Below are 25,734 nucleotides of genomic sequence, written 5' to 3' on the forward strand. Positions count from 1 at the left end.
GAAGCTCTTTTCCAGACAGAAATGTGTCCATGAGTAGTAGGCAGGAGGAAGTGCCTTGGAAGGGACCCGCTGGCCTTTGAATGGGTGGTGGCTGCTCTCTTGGGCCCGGAAGCCCAGGGTGCTGGGACCTTGAGCTCCTCTGCAGAGGGTGATGTTAAAATATGGCCATGGTGGCGGGGGGTTGTTGCTCTTTGGGAATAGGGGGTGATTTCTGTGCCTCCCACCACCCTTGGGACCTTCCTCTCTACCCCAGTTGATGGTGTTGTTTCTGCGTCTTTTGAGATGGAGGGGTGGAGGTAGCCAAACATCTGGAAGGCCAGGCTGGGACACACCACAGCTTCTTCCACGAGCTTGTCAGCCATAAATAGACTCTTTTCTTTTTCCTGCTTGCTTTCCATCTTTGGCTGTCAGATCAGAGGATTACAACTCCGAATTCTGGAAGCGACCACGTCAGTGATTCAATCCAAACGCTCTCTCCTCAGCCCATTCAAAGGGCACCCGAGTCCTTGGAATTATATGACAGTAGATTCCTCCAGATGTTAATTCCTCCAGATGTTAATCCCACCCCCACTTCCATTTTACAAAGGGGAAATCAAGGTCCAGAAAGAGAAGAGTGTAATAATCCGAGGTCACCCGGCACGTTAGTGGCAGAGCCAGGACTAGAAACCCTATCTACGGACCCCAGTCATGTGTTCTGGGCACAACTTGCCAGGCAGAGAGGTGGGGGGAAGGGGAATCTTATCGAACTTTCTTAACCAGTCCCTGGACTTTTCTCCACTGCTCCCTTAAAACTCCAGGGCAGTGAAATGCTTCCTTTTCTGCCTCCTCTGAAGTGGGACCAGCAAAGGTAGGCGGCCCGGAGGGCGGGGTTGCGTGGCTCAGTGTCTGTGACTCTCAGCTCCCTCCCCTGCCCCTGGGGACCCCCTTGGCAGGCTGGGTGGGGGGAGCGGGGTGGGGGGCTTTGCTGACACCCGGATCCCCAGGGCCTGCAGCCGGGAAGGTTTCAGCCCCCGGCCCTGGGTTGCAGGTATTTAAAGTGAAACACAAACAATCAAACCGGGCGCGCAAGGGGCGGAAACCTGGGGCGCCTGGGTCGGGGGCGCCCGCTGGGGGCGCGGCGCGGAGGGCGGGCTCTAATAGGCGTTCTCCAGCTCCGCCCGGTTGGCTTTGGCGCCCCGGGCGCGGGGCCGCGGCTTCCGGCCCTTCTGTGGCCGGGCGGCCTCGGGCCCGAAGTCCTTGAGCTCAGACTGGTTGTGGAAGCGGGTGAGGCGCTTGCATTTGCACGAGGCCACCAGGCGCACCTTGCGCGCGCGCGGTGCCGCGCCGCCGGGACACAGCAGCTGCACCCGCTGCGCGCGGTAGCGGTCGGGGATGCAGCGGAAGTCGGGCCCGCTCGGGCGCCACCACTTGCCGCGGCCGATGGCGTTGGGCAGCAGGCGCGCCGGGCCGCACTGGCCCGAGCACACTAGCTCGGTGACCGGCTTGGCGCTGCGGCACTGCCCGTCCGTCACGTAGCGGGTGAAGTGCAGCTCGCGGCAGCTGTACTCGGAAGCGTCTGCGGAGAGAAGCGCGCGTGAGGGCGACCATCCGTCCCGCCTCCCTCCAAACCACTCCGCCTCTTCCAAACCTGCCTCTCCCCCGACGCTTTTGCCTCTGGGGATCTATTACGGGAAGGGCCCAGGTACTCTGGAGTTGGGGAAAAGATCCCCGATCCACCCTCTCCCCCTAAAACTTTGGAGCCAAGTGATTGCTTCAGTTCAAATATCAGCTCCATGACTGTGTGACCTTGGACTAGTTACTTAACCTCTCTGTGCTTCCTATCTGTAAAATAGGTTGTCTTGAAGATTCAGTGAGCTAATCCATTACATCTATAATGCAGAGGACACTGCCTGGAACATACTAAGAGCTGGAAGTGTTGACTGTTATTATGTTATTATTATTCCTCTCCAAGGGGGCCCTCTTTGCCAGACTTAAGTTACATCTGTGCCACAGGGCCCCTGGCCTCAGTAGGGTAGGTATTAGCCACATTCTCTGAATGGCTCTGGCTTCTCCCAAATTCCTTTTCCAGCCGGTTGGGAGGGGAGACTGGGGGTCGGGGGATGGAAAAAGGAGTAGGGGTTAATTGAAGATAATAAATCAGGGCAGCTACTGAGAAGAGGGATGGAAGGGGAGGTGGAGAGGAGACTGAAGTCGTTAGACTTGAAAGGAGCCAATGGCAGCCTGTCCAGCCCCCTCATTATCACTGTGGACACTGAGGTCCAGAGAGGGAAAAGCTCTTTCCAGATAAGCAGAGCCGGTCTCCTGACTGCTCCTCTGGGGTCCCAGAGCTTCTCAGCTCCCACAAGGGTGGAAGCTGTGTGCCCGAGCACCGAGGGATGCTGGGTGGGGGACAAAGGCCTGCTTTTTACTATTTTTACTATGGTTACTTCCCTACCAGAGGGAGACCAAGCCCTGACTGAAAATCTACAGCTTTGGCTGCCACAAACATTTATTAAGCACGTGCTGTGTACCAGGCACCGTGCTGGGCGAGTCTCTTCTGTGACATTTGATGGACACCCAGTGGTGGCACAGGCTTGCTCCCTGGGCAGAGAAAATTTGGGCTCTAAGGCCTGGCTTTGTCCCCGAAGACACCTTGATCATGTCTCCTAGTGTGGGCTTAGATGGGTGGGAGCTTTTTTAAACAGCTTGTCCTCATGTGAGCACTTGTCCATCCCCAAGGGTCTCATAGGGACAGTTCCAATGTGACACCAAGGGATGAAAAATAGTCCTAAGTCCAAAACCAGAGAGGAGGCAAAGAAGGCCAACCCCCCGCCCCCGCCCCCGCCCCCCCCCTCGTGAGAACAAGCACAGCAGGGGAGATGTCAGGGTTCCCTCTCTCCCATGGCTGCCTCCTGGCTTCTGGGTTGGTTTGGCATCCTCACCTCTGCTCCCAGGCCCTAGGGGTGGTGTGTGGGCGTGGCCTGTTTGCCCAGGGAAGGAGGCTTTGGGGCTTTCCAAGAATAGTACCCCTAGGTTAGGCACTTCCTCTGCAAAGGGCAACTTTGTTTTGAGCACGTGGCTTCCTCCGGGCCTGTAGCTCTCATGGGAGCCCAGGGAGGACGTCTTGTGCTTGGGTCCCCTACAGTCCACTGCTTGAGCTTAGTTGGCCGTCCCTGGGCAGGAGCAGGGGAGATGCCTCCTCGGGGGGTGCCCTTTGCAGACCCCCACTCCCAGCTGGTTGTGAGGCAGGGAAGGATGGGATGCAGGGGCCTGGGCAGTGGACTCCTCTCCCACCTGGACCATAGCCAGAGGGCCTCACTCTGAAGCGTCACTCCAGGCCCCGCCCCCAGCCTTTCCTGCCAGCTGCAGAGCCAGCTGTGCACACCGCCCCCCAGGCTTCTATGTGCAGACCTGACCAGGAAGCCAGGTGTGCCCTCCACTGGGGCCACTGCCTTTCCGCTAGGGTCAGGGTCCCTCCCAGGAAGGAGGCAGGTCAGGGTCTGGGGTGGGGATTCAGGACAGCTGGTGCCACCTGTGTCCACACCCTGCACAGAGGATGGCTGCCTCCCCTCCAGGGCCTGGACCCAGTTACCACCCAGGTCAGAAGCTAAAACTGTGCCTGCAGCTCCCATTCCCTCAAGTGCCAGCTCACTGGGTAGACCATGGGTGGTGGGAGCTGAAGGGGTGCCTCTTTGATGTCCCTTTCCCACTGCTTTGCAGGGATGGGCTCTGGCTTTCGGCCTCCGATGCACCCACACACACACAGTCCCCCACCAAGGCTGTCTTGTAATTGGATCAAACTGGCTTCAAATCTCAGGTCTCTACTCACTAACAAGCTACTTGTTCTCTGAAGCCTCCGTTTCTTCACCTTCCACTTGGGAGCTCCCCAGGGTATGGTTCAGGCACAGCCCATGTAGTATCTGCATCCAGCAGGTGCTCATAGATGTGAGGCCCCCTTGCCTTATTTCCTCCCCAGTGGTGTCAGCAGCTGGACCCTGCTCCTCTCTTCTCAGGAGGGGATTCTTTGAAATCTCCTTTCTGAGCCCCTGAGGCTGTCCCTCTCCACCTCAGCCTCCTTCCTGCTCTGGGCTCTCGCTGCCAGCCCCCTACCAGCCCCATGCCCTTGCACTTGAATTCCAGGGCTACGCTGGCGTGCCATCCTTACCCTGCCTACAGGCAAGATGGTTCCTCCACTGGTGCTGGCAGTGGCGGACAGTCTACCCCAGTCTTCAAAACCTCCCCAAAGAGAACCCTCCCAGGACCCTTATGCTAAAAAGGCTCTCCTCCATCCCGTACCTTTGGTCTCAAAGGGGTGGTGGGGAGGCCTCCCTCCGTTTTCTGCCCGGTTCATGGTCTTGTTGTTCAGCTCTGGCGGAGGCTCGGGGTACTCGCCCAGCTCGGGGATGATTTCCGTGGCATCATTCTTGAAGGCCTGCCACCCCTGGCCCTCCACCACGCGGAAGGCTGCGTGTACCAGCAGGCAGACGAGACACAGGGCAAGAGAGAGCTGCATGGTGCCAGCTGGAGGGGGTGCACCCGACCTTCCAGCTGCACAGGCTCCGGTCCCCAGCTCAGACACGTTTGCCTTTTTAAAGCCCCCTCTGCCTCATGCCAGCCAATGAGGACAGGCTGGGGCAGGGCTGGTCCCATGCTTCCCTCAGCCCAGGGGGAGGGAAGGGGGTGTGCTCCGAGCAAGCCCTCCCCAAAGACTCCTCCTTGAGCTCAGAAATCTCCCAAATTGCTGCTGGTGCTCCCAGGTGACCCACAGTGAGGGGGCGTGTGAGGCAAGCCTGCTCTCAGAGCCTGCCACGTGCAGGCGGCTGCGTTTTCAGATATCAAGATGAGCTCCAGCTCCTCATCTCTACCTCCCTGGGTCCCTCGGGCTTCCTCCAAACAAACTTTGGACCAACTTAACAAAGAAAACAGCAGCTCTGAGTCCTCCATAGGTCTTAGCCCAGCCGATCCCATTTCTCAGGCCAAGTTCATTTGTCACCCCAGCAAAATAAAACGGCCCTAGGGGTGTCTCTTTGGCCCTCACAGACCCAGCCAGAGGCAGAAGGCTACTTTTTTTTTTTTTTGCCGTACGCGGGCCTCTCACTGCTGTGGCCTCTCCCGTTGCGGAGCACAGGCTCCGGACGCGCAGGCTCAGTGGCCATGGCTCACGGGCCCAGCCGCTCCGCGGCATGTGGGATCTTCCCGGACCGGGGCACGAACACGTGTCCCCTGCATCGGCAGGCAGACTCTCAACCACTGCGCCACCAGGGAAGCCCAAAAGGCTACTTTTTAAGAAATCTCATTGGTCCCAACCCCATGCAGCTCAGCATCAATTATCCTGACCAAGAAAGCCCCACTTGTCATCCCTCTGGAAGGCAAGAGGGAAAACTGGAGGATCACAGCTAGGGCTTCCACTTGGCTGAGGGGGCAGGGATTCCGGTTTCAAGGCCAGGATGAGAAGTCAGCAGGCTCTGGTGATGGAGACAAGGAGGAAACCTCAGCTCATGCTCCTCGGGGATCCTGTGCTTGGTGACAGGCACTTCTTGGCAGGCTGATGGGCCAAAGGCGGTTATTTCCTGGGCCAGGCTGTGGGTAGGAGTGGAGAGCACCAAACCCCTTTTCTTGGCAAAAGTGAAAGCCACCATTCGCAGTGCTGATTTTTTTTTCTTGCCTCCCAGCCCATTACATTTTCAAAACCAGCTCTGAGTCCTAGATGGAAAACCTTATTGGTGCATAGCACGGGCGCATCCTGTGAAGCCATCCCAGGTCCAGCTAGCCACAGAGAACCCAAAAGGAATTGCTACCTTGGCCCCAGAGAAGAAGGAGGGGCTGGGGGAGGAATGTTCACACCTGAGATGCAGGACAAGGAAAGAGGGCCAGCGGAAGCTTTCACTGCAGACAGATTGTTTGAGGAGGTGCACGCACTCCTGGCCCTGAAGGAGGCTGGGAAGCGGGCTGTGGCCCAGGTCCCTTGGTATTTTCAGTGGGCAATGAATCAGTGCGCCCCACCTGCAGAGCCTCTGCAAAGCCTCTGCCACCTGCCTCGACTTGTAAGTCGCCGTGTCCATCTGCAGCTTTCTGTCCCTCCTTTCCATCATCCATCACTCGACACATGAATGCAGCTGCTCTGACAGTTTTACAAGCCAGACAGAAGCCCCTGCAGGAAGGGCCCTCTCTGATACCTGCTTCCTAAGTCAGTTTCCTTCAGGGCAGACGAAAACAGCTGTGGCCATTGTTGCGGGTGATCTATCTCTCCCTACAGAGCTGGTGATGTTGTGAGAAGGGGGCCCTCGGAACCCTCTCCCTTTGTCTGTGACCCTCCAGCCTCCTTTTCCCTTGCCCTGGAATGTGGACCGTTAACCCTATTGTGGCCGGACAACTGCCTTTTTGCCCTGGATTTCGGAGAGGGCACTTCTGATGTCTGGATTCCTTGAGCTGGCGGGACTGATGCTGGAGCCCCACCTGCTGTTGGGATCTGCCGCTCAGCCACAGGAAACGGAGACCGTGGGGACCGTCCTTGGAATACTTCTGCCACCTGCTGGAGCCGGAAGGAGAAGCCAACGATCAGAGGATGGCAAAGCTCAGGATTTCATTTCATTTTATTGTTGTCATTTTATTTGAAACTGAAGTAATGTTTAAAGAGAGAGCGAGAGGTAGAGAGAAGAAGAAGGAGAAGGAGGAGGAGAACGAAAAGAAGGATCCAGTGGACTTGAACTTCTAAATTATCTCCATCCTTTTGAATTAACTCTCTGCCAAGGTATAGCCACGCTTTTCACAAAATGGCTCAGAGAGAACCTGCTGTGATGCCATCTGCTTTTTCACTTAACACTAATTCAGTTTTATATTGATTCAGTCCACAAACTTGTCATTGTTCAGAGCTAGACAACACTCCCCAGAGTTAAACCCTCAGGGCTTTAGCTGACTTCTGTTGTGGGTAGTTTAGGTTATTTCCGATGCTCCTCTATCCTCGGTAGGGATGCGATGCTATGAACATCCTTGGACAAAGTCATTTTTTTGAATTAAGCTTTATATTTTGGGGTCATTGTAAATTCACATGCACTTGTAAGAATTAATACAGAGAAAATTCCCTGTTCCCTTTGCCCAGTGTCTCTCAATGGTAACGTCTTGCAAGAACCAGGATACTAACATTGATACAATCCACCAGTCTTATTCAGATTTCCCCAGTGTTATTTGTACATGTGTGTGTGTGTTTCTATGCAACTTTATCACGTGTTGGTTCAAGTAAACACCATCACAGTCAAGACAAAAACAACTCTGACTACAAAGATCCCCCCCATTGCCCTTTTATAAGCATACCCTTCCCCTTCACTCCTAACCTATGGTACCACTAATCTGGTCTCTATTTCTACAATTCTGTCACTTCAAATAAATATGTTATATAAATGGAATCAGTCATGATGTAACCTTTTAGGACTGGCTTTTTTCACTCAGCATCATTCCCTGGAGATTCATCTGAGTTGTTGCATGTGTCAGCAATTTTTTCCTTTTTATTGCTGAGTAGTATTCCACAAAGTATTTTATTTTAACTGTAGGGTTATTTCAGAAGTGAATTCTGGGTCTGAGAGGATAAACAGTCCCCAGGCCCATGAGCCACATACAAGTGGGCATGTGCCTTAGTTTGCTAGGGCTGCTGAAACAAAGTACCACAGATTGGGTAGCTTAAACAACAGAAATGTATTGTCTCGTAGTTTCTGGAGGCTGAAGTCTGAGATCAAAGTGTTGGCAGGGTTGGATCCTTCTGAGGGCTGCGAGGAAGAGTCTGTTCTGTGCCACTCCCCTAGCTTCTAGGGGCTTGCTGGCAATCTTTGGCATTCCTCGGTTTGCAGAAGCTTTGCCCCGATCTCTACCTTCATCTTCACATGGCATCCTCCCTGTGTGCACATCTGTGTCCTAATTCCGCCTTCCTTTTTTCCTTCTTTTTTGCGGCACGCGGGCCTCTCACTGTTGTGGCCTCTCCCGTTGCGGAGCACAGGCTACGGACGCGCAGGCTCAGCGGCCATGGCTCACGGGCCCAGCCGCTCCGCAGCATGTGGGATCTTCCCAGACCGGGGCACGAACCCGTGTCCCCTGCATCAGCAGGCGGACTCTCAACCACTGTGCCACCAGGGAAGCCCTAATTCCGCATTCTTATGAGGACATCAGTCGTATTGGATTAGCGCCCACACTCATGACCTCATCTCAACTAATTACATCTGCAACGACCCTACTTCCAAATAAGGTCACATTCTGAAGTCCTTGGATTCAACATATGAATTTTGGAGGAACACTGTTCAATCCATAACAGCATGTTTCTCCACAAGGCTGCCAACCCTGGGTTTGGGCTGTTAATTTTTTTTTAAATTGAATTTATTTACATATTTGGCCATACCACGTGACATGCAGGATCTTAGTTCCCCGACCAGGGATCAAACCCAGGCACTCTGCAGTGGAAGTGTGGAGTCTTAACCACTGGACCGCCAGGGAAGTCCCTTAAACTGAATTTATTTATTTATTTATTTTTAAAAAACATTTATTTATTTGGTTGCACCGGGTCTTAGTTGCTGCAGGCAGGCTCCTTAATTGTGGCTCCAGGGCTCCTTAGTTGCAGCTCGCCAGCTCCTTAGTTATGGCATGCGAACTCTTAGTTGCAGCCTGCATGTGGGATCCAGTTCCCCGACCAGTGATCGAACCCAGGCCCCCTGCACTGGGAGCATGGAGTCCTATCCACTGTGGCACCAGGGAAGTCCCCCTATTGAATTTTTTTAAAAATAAATTTATTTATTTATTTACTTATGGCTGCGTTGGGTGTTCGTTGCTGCACACGGTCTTTCTCTAGTTGTGGTGAGCAGGGGCTACTCTTCGTTGTGGTGTGCGGGCTCCTCATTGCGGTGGCTTCTCTTATTGTGGAGCACGGGCTCTAGGCACGCAGGCTTCAGTAGTTGTGGCACGTGGGCTCAGTAGTTGTGGCTCACAGGCTCTAGAGCGCAGGCTCAGTAGTTGTGGCACACAGGCTTAGTTGCTCAGAGGCATGTGGGATCTTCCTGGACCAGGGCCCGAACCCGTGTCCCCTGCATTGGCCAGCAGATTCTTAACCACTGCGCCACCAGGGAAGTTCCCCCCCGACCATATTGAATTTAATACTTTAGTAGTTGCACCTAAATTTCTAGCAAGGCTGTTTTTCTATGTGATGACTTACTGGGTTTTGTTTCTACCAAGCTGCCTGTTTATAAGTCCACTTGTCAAACATTTAATGAAGCAAGGCCTCCTATCAGGCATGATGAATTCATACACGCTCCCCACCAAGGAGCTCTGGTACCAGGGAAGGAATAAATTCTTCACCCAAATAACTCTAATGCCAGGTAGAAAGTGATTGGTGCCACTAGGAAATCTTCAGATACATTCTTTAAACAGGATAAAGTGTTATGGGCCTTTAGAGAAGAGAACAGTCTCTTCCCCCTGGGGTGGTTCTGGGAAGATGTGGCATTTGGACCAGACTCTGAAGGACAGGCCAGATTTGGAAGGTAAGTTCTTAATGCTCGTCTGACTCCTCGGGATTGTAGAATGTTTGATCTGAAAGGGACCTCAAAGGTAAGTTAGTTTCACGCTCTACTTGGTTCCCAAGCTCCTGGTCTCTAATTCATGGAAACTGAGGACTCTTATTAGCTGCAGTTTTTGTTTGTTTGTTTGTTTTTGCGGTACGCGGGCCTCTCACTGTTGTGGCCTCTCCCGTTGCGGAGCACAGGCTCCGGACACGCAGGCTCAGCGGCCATGGCTCACGGGCCCAGCCGCTCCGTGGCATGTGGGATCTTCCCGGACCGGGGCACAAACCCGTGTCCCCTGCATTGGCAGGTGGACTCTCAACCACTGCGCCACCAGGGAAGCCCTAGGCATCTGCTTTGAATGAACTGGAGATGACCCACTCATGTTGTTTCCTCCAAATTAACTCATTTTGGTGTAGACTTCAGAAATGGATTTTCCGTGCATCTGAACTTCTTATAAATGGGTCATCAATTCAGAAGGCCATAGCTCAGAGACTGTCATTTTGAAAATTAGGCTTGGGCATGTCCACGCCCATGAAATTACACAAGGGAGCACAGGACATCCCTCCTTAGTTAGCTCTGAGTATCAGAATGTGCTTGACACTGTACCACCCCAGCAGATGACAGAAATTAACTGCATGCAAAGCAGATCAAATACTGTGATTACCATTCATGAGTCTCATTGTATATTTGATGCTCATTAAAGCAGACTGCACCCTTAAAATAAGAGTATACAGAAATCACAGTACGTCCATACACAATGGATGCTAGGTAGCTGGCAAAATGAATGGGACTATAAGAAACAAGAGGGTACAAAATATTGTTAAGCAAAAACAGCGAAGTGCCAAACATTCTCCACTTATGGGGAAAAGGCTATCTCTACATACACACAAGTATCCATATGTGTGCACTTACACATGAACAGCACTTTTCTAGAGGGACATACTTAGTAGTGGCTTCCTCTGGGGTAGAGGCATTGAAGGTTTGGGGTGGGAGACACACTTTTTGTTCTAAGCCTTTGTATTGTTTGAATTTATTACTGTGTATATAGACAGTATTGCCTTTTTAATTAAAATGTTTTTTAAGTGTAACTTACACTTAAAAAAACATGTTACCAGTTTTATATATCAGTGCCCTGCCTTAAGATTTTGTGTGAAAATATAAAGATTATGTTGCCAAAGAAGCTTGACAAATGCTGAGCTAGTCTAATTGCCTCCTGCTGCAGATGGGGAGCTGGAGACCAGAGAGGCTCTTTTTCTGCCCAGGCTCTTTCTGTCTGGAGAAAAGGCACTCAATTTTCTCTAAGTTTTTTATTCAGAGGAAAAAAAAGGCAATGCTTATCATAAAGGAGCTTACTGCTACGGGAGGAATTTATAAGACATCTGGAGGGAGGGGATGTTGGGGACTGCCTGCTTGCAGGATGACTCAAATCCTAAAATGCCACCCAGTCATCTTCATGTGAGGCCACCTTGAGACTGTCACCCCTGTCCCCTGCTTTCTTAGGAACATAAATCTTACCTCCCTCATTTGCAGTGGACTACTCTAATCAAGAAGATTCCAATCAGGACTTCCCTGGTAGCGCAGTGGTTAAGAATCTGCCTGCCAATGCAGGGGACATGGATTCGAGCCCTGGTCCAGGAAGATCCCACATGCCGTGGTGCAACTAAGCCCGTACGCCACAACTACCGAGTCCATGTGCCTCAACTACTGAAGCCCGCTTGCTTAGAGCCCGTGCTCCACAACAAGAGAAACCACTGCAGTGAGAAGCCCTCACACTGCAACGAAGAGTAGCCCCCGCTCACCGCAACTAGAGAAAGCCAGCGCGCAGCAACGAAGACCCAACGCAGCCAAAAATAATTAATTAATTAATTAATTAATTTAAAAAATATATTCCAGTCAATTACACCACAATAAAGCTGAAATTTTTTTAATTAAATTATTTTTAAAGATTATTCCTAACACAGGAAATTTCTGGTACTGGAGAGATGTTCAATAAATATTTACTGAATGAATGTAATCATCATGGAACCTGTAACTAATCAGGAGGGCTAATTTTTAGATGATTACTTTAAAACGTTAGAAAAAGCAAACAAAAGCTAAGCATAAAAGTATAAAAGACAATCAACTATGATAAGAAAGACAAAAAAGACCATTTCTTTGTAATGTAAGACATTTATTTTGGTTACAGTTTTAGTGTTTTAACACTGATTTGTGATAGAACAGACATTAAAGTTACTTGTTTTTAAACCAATTTAATACCTTCCCCTTTTCTGTCCAGAAAATTCACACTTTCACAATCAAATTGCCCTAAAAGCTGACAGGAGGTAAGTAAAGTTTCCAAACAATCTGCTCTCCCAACCGGAGATGGCCTCTCTTTCCAATCAGGATAAAATCTTGACTTGGAAGGACCATCATTGTTGGCTCTTCAGTGATTTTTGTGCAGGTTTTATGACAGAAAATTTCCTGCGAGAAAAGCTAATATATTCACATTTTAAGATCAGTGCTTATTTCGATTAAAACATTAGCATCTTATCATTAACTTGTGACACAAAAGGCACCAACATTCCTTTTCCAAGCGTCCATCACCACAGGTGGAACACAACGCCACCTGCTGGTCATCATATGGTTACACACCCTATAATTTCCAGATGGCAGTCAATATCAATGCGGATTCTTAAAGAACCCTAGGGTGTCAGAGCCAAAAGGGACCTTAGAGGTCTTCAAGTTGAGTCCCCTTGCTTGACAGATGGTGATCTCTGCTCTCCAGCTCACTCAGAGTGGCAGGGAAACAGACCAGCCTGAGAAAGGTGTACTGCTTTAGGATCTAGAAGAAAACTGTTTGGTGCTCTCATCTGGCCTGGATGGGGGCTTGCTAGTCAAAGACAGAGATCAGGTCAGAGGAGGGTGTAAGAGGCGCCCTGAGTTCCTATCCCATCACTTCCCAGGGCGGAAAGCTACCCAGAAACAGCTTTCCACTCACAGCTGGGCATGTGTTGGCTCAAACAATAGAATTTGATTTTGAGGAGCTACATCTCGCGAAGTCAATACAGCGTTGCTGGGACCAAAGACTATCAAGAAAACCCAAGTTATCAGCCAAAAAGTAGCCCCAAAGTGAAGGCATTAATTCTCCCCATGGCCTTTTCTCCAACATACCCCTAACAAAGGGTCCTTCAAGAGATCCTGGTCAGCTGGCCTAAGTAGCTGTGGCTGTCCTGTGCAGGGACCACTGCCTGGGCGTGGGAGGGGGACCCCCGCCCCAGCTCCTGGGCCTCTTCCGGAAGTGGAGCAGAAAGCTCTGACTTAGGGATGCTACATGTTTCCTAGAAGAAGAGCCACACATTCTAACCCGGTTGGGGACCCACGCTTTTTACTTCCTTGTCCTAGAGCAGAGTCCCGCCGCCCCCAGCACCACAGCTCGAATAGCTGTCCTCTGGCCACAAAGCTAACTGGCTCTTGTGCACACAAGCTGGGTCACGGACATGCCCAGGGGCTCATTTCTTGAGGAGTGTAGTATGAGAGAAAGAATTCAGCTTCAGAGAGCAGCCAACCTGAAATCTCGCCTCAGCTCTGCCTTAGAGCTGGGCAGCCCTGAGCACTACACCCCTAACTCACTCTGAACCCCAGTTCCTTTCCTGAAAGGTAACAATACATGAATAAGCCCTACCAAGTTAATAGGTTATTGTGAGGATCAAGACAGATTAAGTGCGAGAGTTATCTGAGCACTGTGAGGGACATAGGGGAGAGGGTGGCCGTTTCACTTAGGTGGGTCTATTGGGGCAGCCTCGTAGCTGAAAAAGAAGACAGATTCTAGTTTGTTCGGGGCTGCTGAGGTCACAAAGCAAAGGGGACATCCAGGCTGCAGAGGTGCTGCTTCTGCCAAGACAGAGACCATTACACCTGGGTGTGAAGCCCGAGCCACACCTGCTTCTCCTCAACCTAGCTGGAAGCTTCTGGTCAACTCTGGAAAAGGCACATTCCCCACCTCCATACAGTAATAACGCTGCCTGAATTGAAACTTAAAACTGAATTTTAAATATTCAACAAAAGTCCCTGATATTTCCTTTCAGGTAAGACTCCTTTGCAGATTCTTGCAAGTGATCCTACCACCAAGTCAGGCTTCTGGGAGCTTGATACACCCACCAGAACAACACCCTGCATATATTTGGTGCTCAAAAAAAAAAAAAGTTTAATTCCACAAACTTTTATCAGACATCTATGTGCTAAGCGCCAGGGGCAGAGCTGAGGACCACCTCTCTGCCATTAGGGAACCTGAAGATGACAGCACTGCATCGCTCGCCCTGATGACAATCAGGTCAAGTGCTAACAAGACTGGGTTCAAAACAAAACTCCCATATTCTGACAAATGTGCGCACACGCACATGTGTGTGAGTGCTTGTGCGTTCCGACGTCATCCTAAAAAAGTCCTTACAAAGGCTGTTTCTTTTTGTTTGTTCTACCACCAGTACAGGCTCCATTTGGACATTCCGCCATGTTTCCTTTCTGCCTGGTTGAGTCACTTTTGCTGCCGAGGCTCCTGGACCTTTTCTGGCAACAGAAAGCTGTAAGAACTACCTGTGAGTGGGCAGGATGTGAGCCTGGGCCCGTTCATCCCCTTGCTTGTCCAGCCACTGGCTGTGTTGCTCTCTCTCTCTCTCTCTCTCTCTCACACACACACACACACAGATATGCACACGTGTGCACGTGCACGCACGTGCTATAATTGGCCAACTTCCTCCTCCTGTTCTTGGAATAGTAACCGAGACAAAAAGCAGTGAGCACGAGTGGCTTGGGCTCGCCAACACTATAATTCAGGACAAAACCCTTGTAATTCTCCCAATGGTGGGGTTTTTAAATAGGCTGGACTTCAACACCCTGTTTTCTAAAAAAGAAAAATAAAACCCTGCCCAAGACAGCGCTCTTCTAACCAACCAAGTGACCTCTGAGAGCCGGGTACCCCAAACAGGTGGATTCTGAACTCAAGCCTTCCAAGGAGTCACATTTTTCAAACAATTAATTTAGGAGAGTCCTCCAGGGGCATGTATTTGCCCACTCAAAGGCTTCTTTGTTTCGGTATCTTTAATCCTAAGGAAATCATTAAAATGCAGTCTCTTCATGGGAATTTCCACCCACGGACAACTGACACTGAGTCAACTTCAGACCTCACGACGTGCCTCTGCCTACGAGCAGGGTGTGGGGACAGGGGAGACAGACACGGTGGGGGGAGAGGGGCCCACGTTTGCATAGTTCCTTTACAGGGCTGGGGTCCCCACTCAGGAGAGGGCCCAGGGGTGAAGGGTGGGGAGGCGGGGAGGGGCCCCTGTGAGCATCTCAGGCCTTACACTTCCACACACCTCTTGCCCTGGGTCATCCAGGAGAAGCACGCCCGTCACAGGCCTGCGCCCCCTCTGCGCCCCCTCCTCAGGGTGAGGACATCATAAATTGTAGGCACCAGGGAGCAGGAATGCCCTCCTCAACAAGCTTCTTTATATGCTCCCCAGGGGGAAAGTGGCCCAGGGCTGTGTTGGGACAGACTTGTGGGCAAGTGCCTGGTGATGCTGGGAGCAGGGTACACTGTGTTTCCTAAACATGGCAGCTTGGGACGCCACAACCAGGGCGCCTCCCTCCATCCGACCTCTAGAGAAGAGGCAGTGAGGGCGCCCTAGAGTTTCAATTTCCCCTCCTTGACTAGTCTGTCATTGAGCTGGCAGAGCTGGGCCAGGAAACCATCGTTGGGGCCGATCTCACGGTTCTGCCGGACGATGCTCAGGGCAGACTTGACATCCATCTTCTGACGCATCATGAGATACGCGATGACGAGAGTCGGGGAGCGGCTGTAACCCTCGCGGCAGTGGACGAGCACTTGGCCTGTGAAAGATGGGGACACAGTGAGCTGGGGCCGTCCCGTCACACCTCGACTCCGGTCAAAACCCGTCCAGGAAATACAAATGAAAATTATAACGCGAGGCCGCTGTGTGCCCACCAGAATGACTAAGATGAAAAAGATAAATACAAAACACACAGCATTAGTGAGGATGTGGAGCAGCTAGGACTTTGATCTGTGGCTCGGGGACGGGGTGTAAACGGGCACACAGCTTCGGAAAGCCATGTGGCAGGATCTACTCAAGCTGAACACGTGCGTTCCCCAGGGCCTGGCAGTTCCATCCCAGACCCATGGCTGGCAGGAATGCACGCACACATCTGCTAAAAGACTGCAGGCAGCACTGTTCACAGTAGCCCCAAGCCCCTTTGGAAACTCCCAAAGGCCCGTCAACGGCAGAGTAGAGAAATACTAAGTATGAGCAATCTCCAACTTCCCAGATACAACATGGAGGAAACACACAAACAGGATATGTATGATCCCATAGGGCAGAAGAGCCAGGGGACTCCCCTGGTGGTCCAGTGGTTAGGACTCCGCGCTGCCACTGCAGGGGAACTAAGATCCCGCGTGCCACAAACTGTGGCCAAGAACAAAAACAAAACTTTAACAACAACAAAAAAGAGCCAGCAAAACTGAACTATGCTGTTAGAAGTCTGGATACTGGTATGCGAGGTGGGAGATGTGACGCTGGGAGGGAATACCTAGGGGGGTTTCTGGGGTGCTGGTCATGCTTTGTTTCTTGATCTGGGGGCTGGTACATGGGTGTGTCCAGAGCACTGATACACTGTGATATGGGTACTTCTCTACGTGAATCTTCTATTTCAAGCAAAAGCAAAATATGACGACCACCCAAGTGTCCATCAACAGGTAAATGGATAAACAAACTGTGGTATGTCCATCCAACAGAAGACTACTCAGCGTTAAAAGGGCATTCCTGATACGTGCAACAGTGCGGAAGAAACTCAAAATAACTCTGCTGAGTGAAAGAGGCCAGACCAAAAATGCGGACATACCGTGCAACTTCATTTATATGAAAGTCTACAAAATGTACACTAATGTCTAATGATAGAAAGCAGATCAGTGGTTGCTTAGGAACAGAGGGAAGAGAGGGGTGGAAGGGAGAGGTCACAAAGGGACATGAGGGAAATCTGCGGGGTGATGGATAAGCTCATGAGCTTGGTTGTGGTCATGGCTTCACAGAGGTATACATATGTCAAAACTTACCAAACTCAACTATGTGTAGTTTACTGAATGTCAATTATGCCGCAACAAAGCCATTTAAAAAATAAAAGGTACGTGCGTGTCAAATAAAAACACAAGAAATCAAAACAAGCACACAAACAGGGCTTCCCTGGCGGCGCAGTGGTTGAGAGTCCGCCTGCCGATGCAGGGGACACGGGTTCGTGCCCCGGTCTGGGAGGATCCCACATGCCGCGGAGCGGCTGGGCCCGTGAGCCATGGCCGCTGAGCCTGCGCGTCCGGAGCCTGTGCTCCGCAACGGGAGAGGCCACAACAGTGAGAGGCCCGTGTACCGCAAAACAAACAAACAAACAAACAAAAACACACACACAAAAACACCCTCTCGTGGTCCCCCAAATGTCCCACGAGGCTCTACTAAATCTGCCCCTCCCCCCACCACTGCCGTAATCCCCTCCTCCCTCCCCTCCCTCCCTCCAGCCGGCTGGCAACACAAGCCCACTCCCCATACTCCTTCATCCCCTTCTCCCTGCTTTGGTCCCCCCACCCCCTGACGGGCCACATATCTTTTTCACTTGTTTTTTGTCATCTTCCCCCAAAACATAAGCTCCACGAGGGCAGGGATGTCCATCTGTTTTGCTCCCTGCTGCATCCCCAGCATTGGGTGAAGGAAGGAAGAAGGGATGGTCAGGAGAGGTCAGAGACACTGTCAACAAGGTTCGTGTAGCCTGAGCTACAAGCCTCGGCTTCTCTTATCCCCACCCCCTCCTCACACAGTGCTCAGTTCAGGTCCTTGTCACCTCCCACCTCTGCCCCCTCACCTCCACACTGAGCTCTCGCTCTATCTTCACCACCACCACCCCACACTCCAGCTGGAGGGAGCTTTCTAAAATATAAACGTGAGCTGCCACCATTAGCCGGGGAGCCTAGTCCCCAAGGTGTGACTTACCAGGCTAACCGCCCATGGCCCCGACACCTTTCCAGGCTTTTTCTCACCTCTGTGCCTTTGCACATGTTGTTCCGTCTACCTGGAACATCCTCTCCCTCTTGGCTACTTGGCAAACTCCTGCTCATACCTTAAGACCCCAGCTCAAGTCTTTCCTTTGTCAGCATCGGGACTTAGAACCCAAATCTTTGAAGTCATGTGAATCTGGGTTTAAATTTTAACTTGCTGGTTGTGATGGTTAACCTTGTCAACTTGGCTTGTCTATGATGCCCACTTGCTTGGTGAAACACTAGTCTCGAAGAGATTTTGTAGATGTAATGAATATCTCCCATCAGTTGACTTTAAATAAAGGAGATCGCCCTTGATAAGGTGGGTGGGCCTCATCCAATCAGTTAAAGATCTTAAGAACAAAAAACTGAGGCTTCCTGGAGAAGGAATTCTACCTCCAGAAGTCCTGCCCGAGTTTCCAGCTGCCGGTCTGCCTGACAGATTTCAGATTTGCCAGCCCCTATGATTACGTGAACCAATTCTCTGAAATAAATAATAGCTATATTCTATTGGTTCTGTTTCTCTGGAGCACCCTGGCCAATACACTGGTTATTACTCTATGACCCACCTAAGCCCACTGTGCCTCAGTTTCCTTGTCTGTGTTAATAGTACTCATGGCACAAGGTGGTTGGAAGATTAAAGGAAGCAACACGTAAAACCCGTAGGCTATGGGCTTCCCTGATGGCGCAGTGGTTAAGAATCCGCCTGCCAATGCAGGGGATACGGGTTCGATCCCTGGTCCGGGAAGATCCCACATGCCGCGGAGCAAATAAGCCCGTGCACCATAACTACTGAGCCTGTGCTCTAGAGCCCACGAGCCACAACTACTGAGTCCGCGTGCCACAGCTACTGAAGCCTGCGCACCTAGAGCCCATGCTCCACAACGAGAAGCCACCGCAATGAGAAGCTCGCGCACCGCAACGAAGAGTAGCCCCCGCTCGCCACAACTAGAGAAAGCCCGTGCGCAGCAATGAAGACCCAACACAGCGAAATAAATTAATTAAAAAAAAAAAAAGACTTAGGCTTGTGCCTGGCGGATGGGAACATTCAATAATAAATATTAGCCAACACTACGAGTCCTCTGCTGGCACCTGGTACATCCTCTTCTACAGCAGCCTGGCTCTGTGTTAGTGTCAGCCACACAAAGACGGACCCTCCTCTGCCAGAGTGTGAGTTCCTTAAGGGTAAGGACTGTGGGGTGCTGATTTTAGATGCCCTACAATCTCCAGCATACAGTAGGTGCTCAATAAATATTTGCTGACCAGTTGAGTGAATGAATACCCACCAACACCTCTACACGGGCATTATTCTGAAGGAAATCTGCTGGCCCAGAATCAAACAGAGTGTCTTCCGTTCCCATTACCCTATCCCCCAAACATAACCCTATTTTCCCAATGCTGATGAGCTGGAACGGGGAGTCCTCCACTTTCCTGCCCATTCACTCTCTGGCCAGTGGACCCAAAGTATTCAGAGTGGGGCTTTCCCTGCCCCCGCCCTGGCAACGGGACCCTCTGCAGAGCAGCTGCCTCACCACCTGGAACCAGGAACGGACTCAGCATGCCCAGGGCTCATAGAGCCAGTGCGGAAGGGGAGGGTTCAAAGCCCATCCTTCCAGGCCCCGCCCAGATGCCACCTCCTCCACGAAGCCTCCCTTGATCTTCCCAGATGGAAGTGACTGCTTCCTTCTCTGAGTGCCCCTGGCCTCTCCCCTCCTCTCCCCTCTCCAAAGTGACGGGACCCCAGCTCCCCCGAGCCCGGCACAGTGTTGGGGGCCAGCGCATTTCTGTTGACTCACTTGGCCAGTCAATCCTGGAAGCATTTACACTGGGCATTAGAACCCTTGGAATTCCTTTTTGTCACTGGTTCAGTAATCCAGTGTGCCTGCTATGTGCCTGATCTACGTCAGGTGCTAGGGAGAGCAGACAAGGGACACAGCAGACCCAGCCTGAGGGCAGGCTTCATGGAAGAGAGGACACTATGCCCAGTACTCAAGCACGAGGTGGGGTCTGCCAGAGGACAGGGCAGGGAGAGGCAGAGAGAGCCTTCCAGACTAATGACCCAACCCACGCGGGCTAAGGCAGGAGGTCACACAAAGTCAGGGTATGTTCCTAGTTGTATGGAAAGAGGAAACCATCAGAGGGCTCTAAGTTCTCTGAATGGATGACCAGTCAATACACAGGAAGAGCGAAATCCATCCCCTTAACTGGGCCCCTCGTTCTCGTCTATACAGGAGCTCAGAGCAGCCGCAGAGGAGGTGGGTAAGGTGTACAAGGCAGTGGAGGACCACGAAGGGCCTGATGATAAAGTCTGCAGATTCCCCAGACAATAAAACTTCTCTTCTGGGCCCCAAACGTGTGCTAACCAGCGGCTAGTAAACTCTGTTCCCTGGAAGTCATTCCAGTGGGGAGGCTGCTGGGACAAGAAGCATCAGGGTAGCAGAGACAGGCTAGAATCAGGAGAACAGGGCTGATGACACCTCAGTGGAGGTCACTCCCCCTGGGAAGGTTTGGGGTGGGGAGGAAGAGGCTGGAGGAAGCGGCGGGAAGGTAAAGGCAGTTGCTGAGAGAAACAAGCTAAAAGCAGAAAGGGCAAGCGGCCCAGCCTGCTCAGCTGCTGTCTACCCTCTGGCCTTCTAGGATTTCTCTCTGGCACGCCTCGCCCGACTGCCAGCACCTCAGCAGTTCTGCTTCAGTCTTACCTTATATTTGGGAGTTGCAGGAAGCATTTAAAAACTGGGCCAAAGTTTGCTGACTTTGGGCCTAAGCCGATCATGACTGCCCCCCCCCCGCCAGGTATTCATGTGACCCAGCTGTAGCCAGTGAGATGTGAGAGGGGCTCCACTGGGGGGTTTCTAGGGAATGTTTCACTTTCTCTTAAGAAAAGAGAGGAACATGAGGAAGAGAGGGCTGCCTCATCTTTTGCTGCACTTTGTCCTGTTGGGAGGTGGTAACCAGATCTGCCTCAGCCATCTTGGGACCATCAGGGGAGTCCCCAACACTAAGGGTGGCAGAAGAGTCCTGAAGCCACCACAGAGCTGCTGAATCAACAAGCCCTGGAGCCCCTTCGCCTCAGGATTTCTTATCACGGAAAATAATAGATCTTCATTATTGCAGCTATCTGAATGGGGGGAGGGGCTGGCAACTGACTCTCAGCCAAGGTCAGATGAAACACAAGGACCCCGGGGCTGCCGCTGTGTGATGGGTTTGTACATCTTGTGTAATGTGAAGCCACCTGATGGGCAGCCAGGTAAGCAGAGAGAGACCCGAAGCTCTCAGTCATTCAACACAAGAGACAGGAAACCACAGATTTTCCAAGAAGAGCCCTGTCGTGGGCCTGTTTTCTAGAGAAAGTCCAGTCCAAGGTGCCTCCCATAGTTTCCTGGGTGGCAGGTCCCTTACCGTTCTTCTGAGCCAGGGCCTGGTCGATGAAGTCTGCCGCCTTTTCAAAGTAGGCGCTGAGGTTGAACTCCTGTGTGTCATTGGCCCTGATGCCCAGGTAGGTGATGCCAGAGTCCTTGTAGAAGTTGGCACTGGTATTGACGTGCATGAAGGACCTGCCCTCAGCCGCATTCAGGACATGGGTGATGCCCAGTTTCTGCAGCTTGGGGATGTCTTGAGCCACAGACCTGGACAGGAGACAGAAGCAGGGGGGTGATCAACTGACCACCTGGCAGCCCTCGGGGGAGAAAGATGGAGAAGACCCTAAGCCTCTTGGCCCAGCAAGGACCCTCCATGCTCCGGCCCCTGACTACTTCTCCAGCCCCAGCTTATGACCCTCTGCCCTCACTCCAGCCAGATCTAATGACCCGCCCCGAATAGTCTGGGCATTTTCATGCCCGTGCTGTTCCCTCTGCCTGGAATGCCCTTCTCCACCATCTTCATGGAAATGTACCCTCTCATTTCTCACCACCCTTGGCAGTATTTCCAATCTCCCCTCCATTCAGCATTGTGCTCCCTATACTGTGGTGGTGGTATCACCACGGGGCTAAAAATGGGCTCTGGAGCCAGACTGCCCGAGTCTGATTCCAGCCCGGCCACTTACCAGCCAGACAACCTTGAACAAGCCACTAAACCTTTCTGTGCCTCAGTTTCCCTATCTGTAAAATGAGGGTGATAACAGTACCTACTGTTAGGTACTGTTAGGAGTTGTTTTGAGTGTCAAATGAGCTGTTCTATAGACAGAACCTGACACCATGGTCATTGCCACTATCCTAATGCTTGATTGTGCTTATTTGTTTAGATGTCCAGGCTGTGAGCTCCTTGAGGGAGGAACCACGCCTACTTCATGTCTGTATGCCCAGCACGTGCTATGGAACCTGGCACACAGCAGGTGCTGAATATGTGGTGAATCAGTGAAGAATGAAATCAGCACATCCCAGGCAGCCTTCTTCCTTGGATTCTAAAGTGCAGCAGCCCCCTCCCATCCCCCAGAGGGATCTTTTCTACCATAGTCCACTAGCCACGTCTCTGAAGCTCTCTTGGGTGAGTAAGCACTTGGGGAGCAAGTGGCCTCAACAGAACTCTGGGGGTTACAAAACATTCGATCTGAATAGTCAAAGGGCTCCTTTATTTCATCTCACAACAACGTCCCAATTCAAACAGCAGTTTATACTTCACAGAACGCCTTCTCCTGCATGATCTTGTTTTCCTGTCACAGCAGCCCGGGGAGGAAGGACAGAGCTTAAGCTCTGGCCCGACATGACAGCGGAAGGATGTGCATATGCTCACATGGGCTGCTGCGCAGAAGGGCTGGGAGAAGGCCTCCTTTCTCCTGACGCGAGCCCTGCTGTCTTCCTCCTCACCCTGCCTCTCATGCCCATATCAACTGCAAATCTCAGGAGGCAGAAAACGTGGCTCATCCAGGCTCCTCTCTGCCCTGTGAGCCCTGATCAGGAGCCCTGATTTTCTTAAGGCGCTCCCAACTGCGGGGGTTGGGGGGGATCGGTACTCAGTCCATCCTCCCTGCTGAGAGGCCCCCACACCCCTGGCTATGTCAAGGGCAGATTTACTTGAGGGCAGATTTACTTGTTCACAACCTTAGTTTTCACTTGGGAAGTAGTGACAGCCCAATGTGCCAAGCCACCCAAGAGAGCAGGTTTCCGAGAAGGCCAAGGCCACTTGCTGCTTGGGTGGCTGGAGAGGGGCTTATCCTCAGAACTTGGCAATTACCGAGGCCTTTGGCTGAGATCCTGGGACCCTTTTTTAGCTATCACGACACTGCACACAATTGTAAAGCAGTGGCTCATTAAAAAGGCACTAAAATAAAAGCTAACTTTGAAGAGTCACTACCATTCATCTTCCTTCTCTAAGTCAACATTCAACAACTTGACCATTATCATTGTCATCAATACTGTGAATACTTGTTCAACATCTGTCACACAGTGATGCTCCAAGTGGTGAATGAGCGATGGATGGATGAGACCAGCCCCCATGAGGCCCAGACTGCCTTCCAGACCCCCTAGCTCCGTGATGACCCCCATTTCTGTGGCAGTCCTTGGCAGACTAAGCATCAGGTCCTAGGCCAGGACCTGGGATACAGACATGAGCAAGACATTGACCCTAACCTCACAATCCCTAAAGTGCTCGGCCATCATTTCTTCCTGTGTAAAAGGAGAGAACCGGATTAGACATGCAGTCCCTGGGCCCATGGAGCTTAGGGCCTTGGTAACTGGGTCTCAAAAAATCCAACCTGCACCCTCCCACGGCTGTACAGGCGTGGGAATCTATTTTTTTGCTTTTGGCTGGTATTTCAGCACCTCTCTGAATGGTTAACACTGGTTTTCTCCTGCTGCTGAGAAATTCTTACTGGTAGTTTGACCATGAGAAAATCAATCAGTGATAAATAATAAATGCATTTCCTGGTGGTGAGAAGGTCGGCAGCCTTTTCTAAGTGATGGCTCAGGTCCTTGGGGGGGGGTTATCATTGGATCGTTCTAGAATTCTAGATAAATCAAACCCTAACTGGAAGGCAGGGGGAGGAGCGAGGAAGTCCGGGCCCATGTCTCTGGACCCCTAGTTTGCGATATTTCAATTCCCACATCTGGGCCCGCCCGGCCGGGAAAGTTCCACGCCCGAATTGTGACGTCACCCCGTTGCCATGGCAGCGAAGGCAGACATTCCGCGGTGACCTCACTGCAGAACCAGGCAGCTGTCACATGACGAGCGGGCCGGAGACCGGCCGGGGGACAGAGGGCCACCTGTTAAGTGAACATGGTAGCCCCGACACCGCCCAAGGCCGAGCCCCTAGAGGGCTGTGGCTTCGGGCCTGACTCCGGGCTGCCCGAGCTGCGCCCGGGTCTCCGCCACCCAGCGAAGGGAAGAACAGAGCTGGGGCGGGGCGGGGTTCAGCCCCTCCGCCCTAAGCGCGAGGGTGGGCGGTGACTCCAGCCCCCGCCCAGCCCCCGCCCAGCCCCCGCCCAGCCCCCGCCCAGCCCCCGCCAGCCCCCGCCTTGGCTTCCGGAGGAACGACCCCGCCCTGGCTCCCCCCACCCGCGCCCGCCGACGCCCACCGCCCTCGGGTGGGCGGGGCACCCCGGGGAGGGGCCGTTGGGGTGTCTCGGGGCTCGGGAGCGGCGACTCACGCGTTGCCCACGTAGATCCTGGGGGTGACCTCGTTGCAGGGCTGGCTCGGGAGGCTGTAGCAGCCGCTGCCGTCCGACAGCAGGTCGTTGAGATCCTGCACCGAGAGCTCAAACGGGCCCGACATGGCGGCGGCCGGGCCCTGCACGCCGGGGTAGCAGCAAGCTAAGGGAGAGCGGCCGGGTCAGCTGGGCGGGGGCTCCGGAGCCGGGACCCGCCCCGTCCCGCCCCGGAGGCGGGCCCGCCGGGCACGGGAAGCGGCGGAGCGCGGGCGGCGAGGCGCGCTCCGCTCCCGGGAAGTCTGCGCGCCGCCAGGCGCCAGGCGGACGCGGGGGCAGACCTCTGGGCCTGAGTTTGGGGGCATCCTCTTTCCACCCCCCGTTAAGGCGTGGAAGTGCAGTAACTTCACTGGACTAAATGCAGGGCGCAATAAAAGTTTCTCTTGACCGGGGTACACCCTAGTGTCGCTGAATTTTCTCAGGATTACAGGGACACCCGGGTTCCGTTTGTGAGCTCTGCCTGCTGCGGACCAGCAGCGTTGGCATCACCCGGGAGCTGGTCAGAAATGCAGAATCTCCGCCCCAGCGCAGACCTGCTGAGTGAGAATGTGCATTTTATACGCCCCGCTGGGGATCCCTACGGAGGTTAAAGTTTGAGAAGCCCAACTCGGGGACACATTTCTTCCAGCCTTCAGTGAGAGTTGGCATCGTGCTTAAAGCTTGGGCTCTCTGCAAGCAAGCATGGCATTCTGGCCCTGGGCAATGACAACCTCTCTGAGCCCGTTTACTGAAAAAAATGAGGGTAATAACAGCACCTAACTCCTAGGGTTGTTTGAAAGATTAACATGCCAGGAAAGCGCCCAGCTCTACATAGTGAGCACTGGATAGGCGTTCTCCCTCTCTTGATCAGCAAACGTGTAGCGCACCCACTAGGTGCTACACCCTGTGCTAGTGTGGACATGAATCCCGCTCCTTTGCAGCCCTTCCTGGAGCAGCTGCCAGCCCACTATGAGCCACACGATGTCAGCAACTCATCATTTACTGAGGTCCAACTGCCCGCAAAAGACCGTCTCTGTTCTCCTCCATTGCCATGAAAATGGCAGATCCCCCCACCTCTCCAAAAAGCACCTGTGGTCCTGGGAATTCAGGAAACCCACATCCTGAGCCCAGTTCTGCCACTAACTTGTTCTACAGCAGTTTGGCTGTTGCTCTGGACTTCACTTTCCTCATCTGCGAAATGAAGAAATTGGATCAAATTAGCATTAAGGTCTTTTACTTCTGCAAACAGCTGTAGCCTCACACCTTCAGGGAAACCATTGCAATGGAGACTAAACTTATAGCCCAAGGTGTGTAACCAAGGCTGGATTTCTCCCCACTCCCACCCCGTGCCTTCCCACCCCTCCCAGACACCACCCCTTTTCCTGACGCTGTTGGTGGCACCTGCATTCCAGACAGCTGGGAAAGCTTCTGAGCCTCCGCCCTCATCTTGACTGGGTGAGCTCTCAAAAGAGAAGCCCAGGGACGGCCAGGCATGCTCTGGGGCTCCTCCTTCTTCCGGGGGACCGGTCCCTGATGT

At 52.5% G+C, this 25,734-nt stretch overlaps 2 protein-coding genes across 2 annotated transcripts; both read right to left on the reverse strand.

The window, feature by feature from the left end:
* Positions 1 to 1,133: 1,133 nt before the first annotated feature.
* On the reverse strand, positions 1,134 to 4,507 carry SOST (sclerostin; the record flags this gene model as incomplete). Its single annotated transcript, XM_082604843.1, has 2 exons — positions 4,276 to 4,507; positions 1,134 to 1,555 (listed from the first exon to the last, which is right to left on the reverse strand). Exons 1-2 carry the CDS (start codon positions 4,490 to 4,492, stop codon positions 1,134 to 1,136), a joined length of 639 nt encoding a protein of 212 aa, XP_082460969.1. The 5' UTR covers positions 4,493 to 4,507.
* Positions 4,508 to 11,664: 7,157 nt separating this feature from the next.
* On the reverse strand, positions 11,665 to 25,626 carry DUSP3 (dual specificity phosphatase 3). Its single transcript, XM_082603430.1, has 5 exons — positions 25,599 to 25,626; positions 25,342 to 25,388; positions 24,162 to 24,324; positions 20,980 to 21,206; positions 11,665 to 15,377 (listed from the first exon to the last, which is right to left on the reverse strand). Exons 3-5 carry the CDS (start codon positions 24,284 to 24,286, stop codon positions 15,172 to 15,174), a joined length of 558 nt encoding a protein of 185 aa, XP_082459556.1. The 5' UTR covers positions 24,287 to 24,324; positions 25,342 to 25,388; positions 25,599 to 25,626; the 3' UTR covers positions 11,665 to 15,171.
* Positions 25,627 to 25,734: the final 108 nt, after the last annotated feature.

This window comes from Mesoplodon mirus (assembly GCF_964341445.2).
Source record: "Mesoplodon mirus genome assembly, chromosome: 18".
Lineage (NCBI taxonomy): Eukaryota > Metazoa > Chordata > Mammalia > Artiodactyla > Ziphiidae > Mesoplodon > Mesoplodon mirus.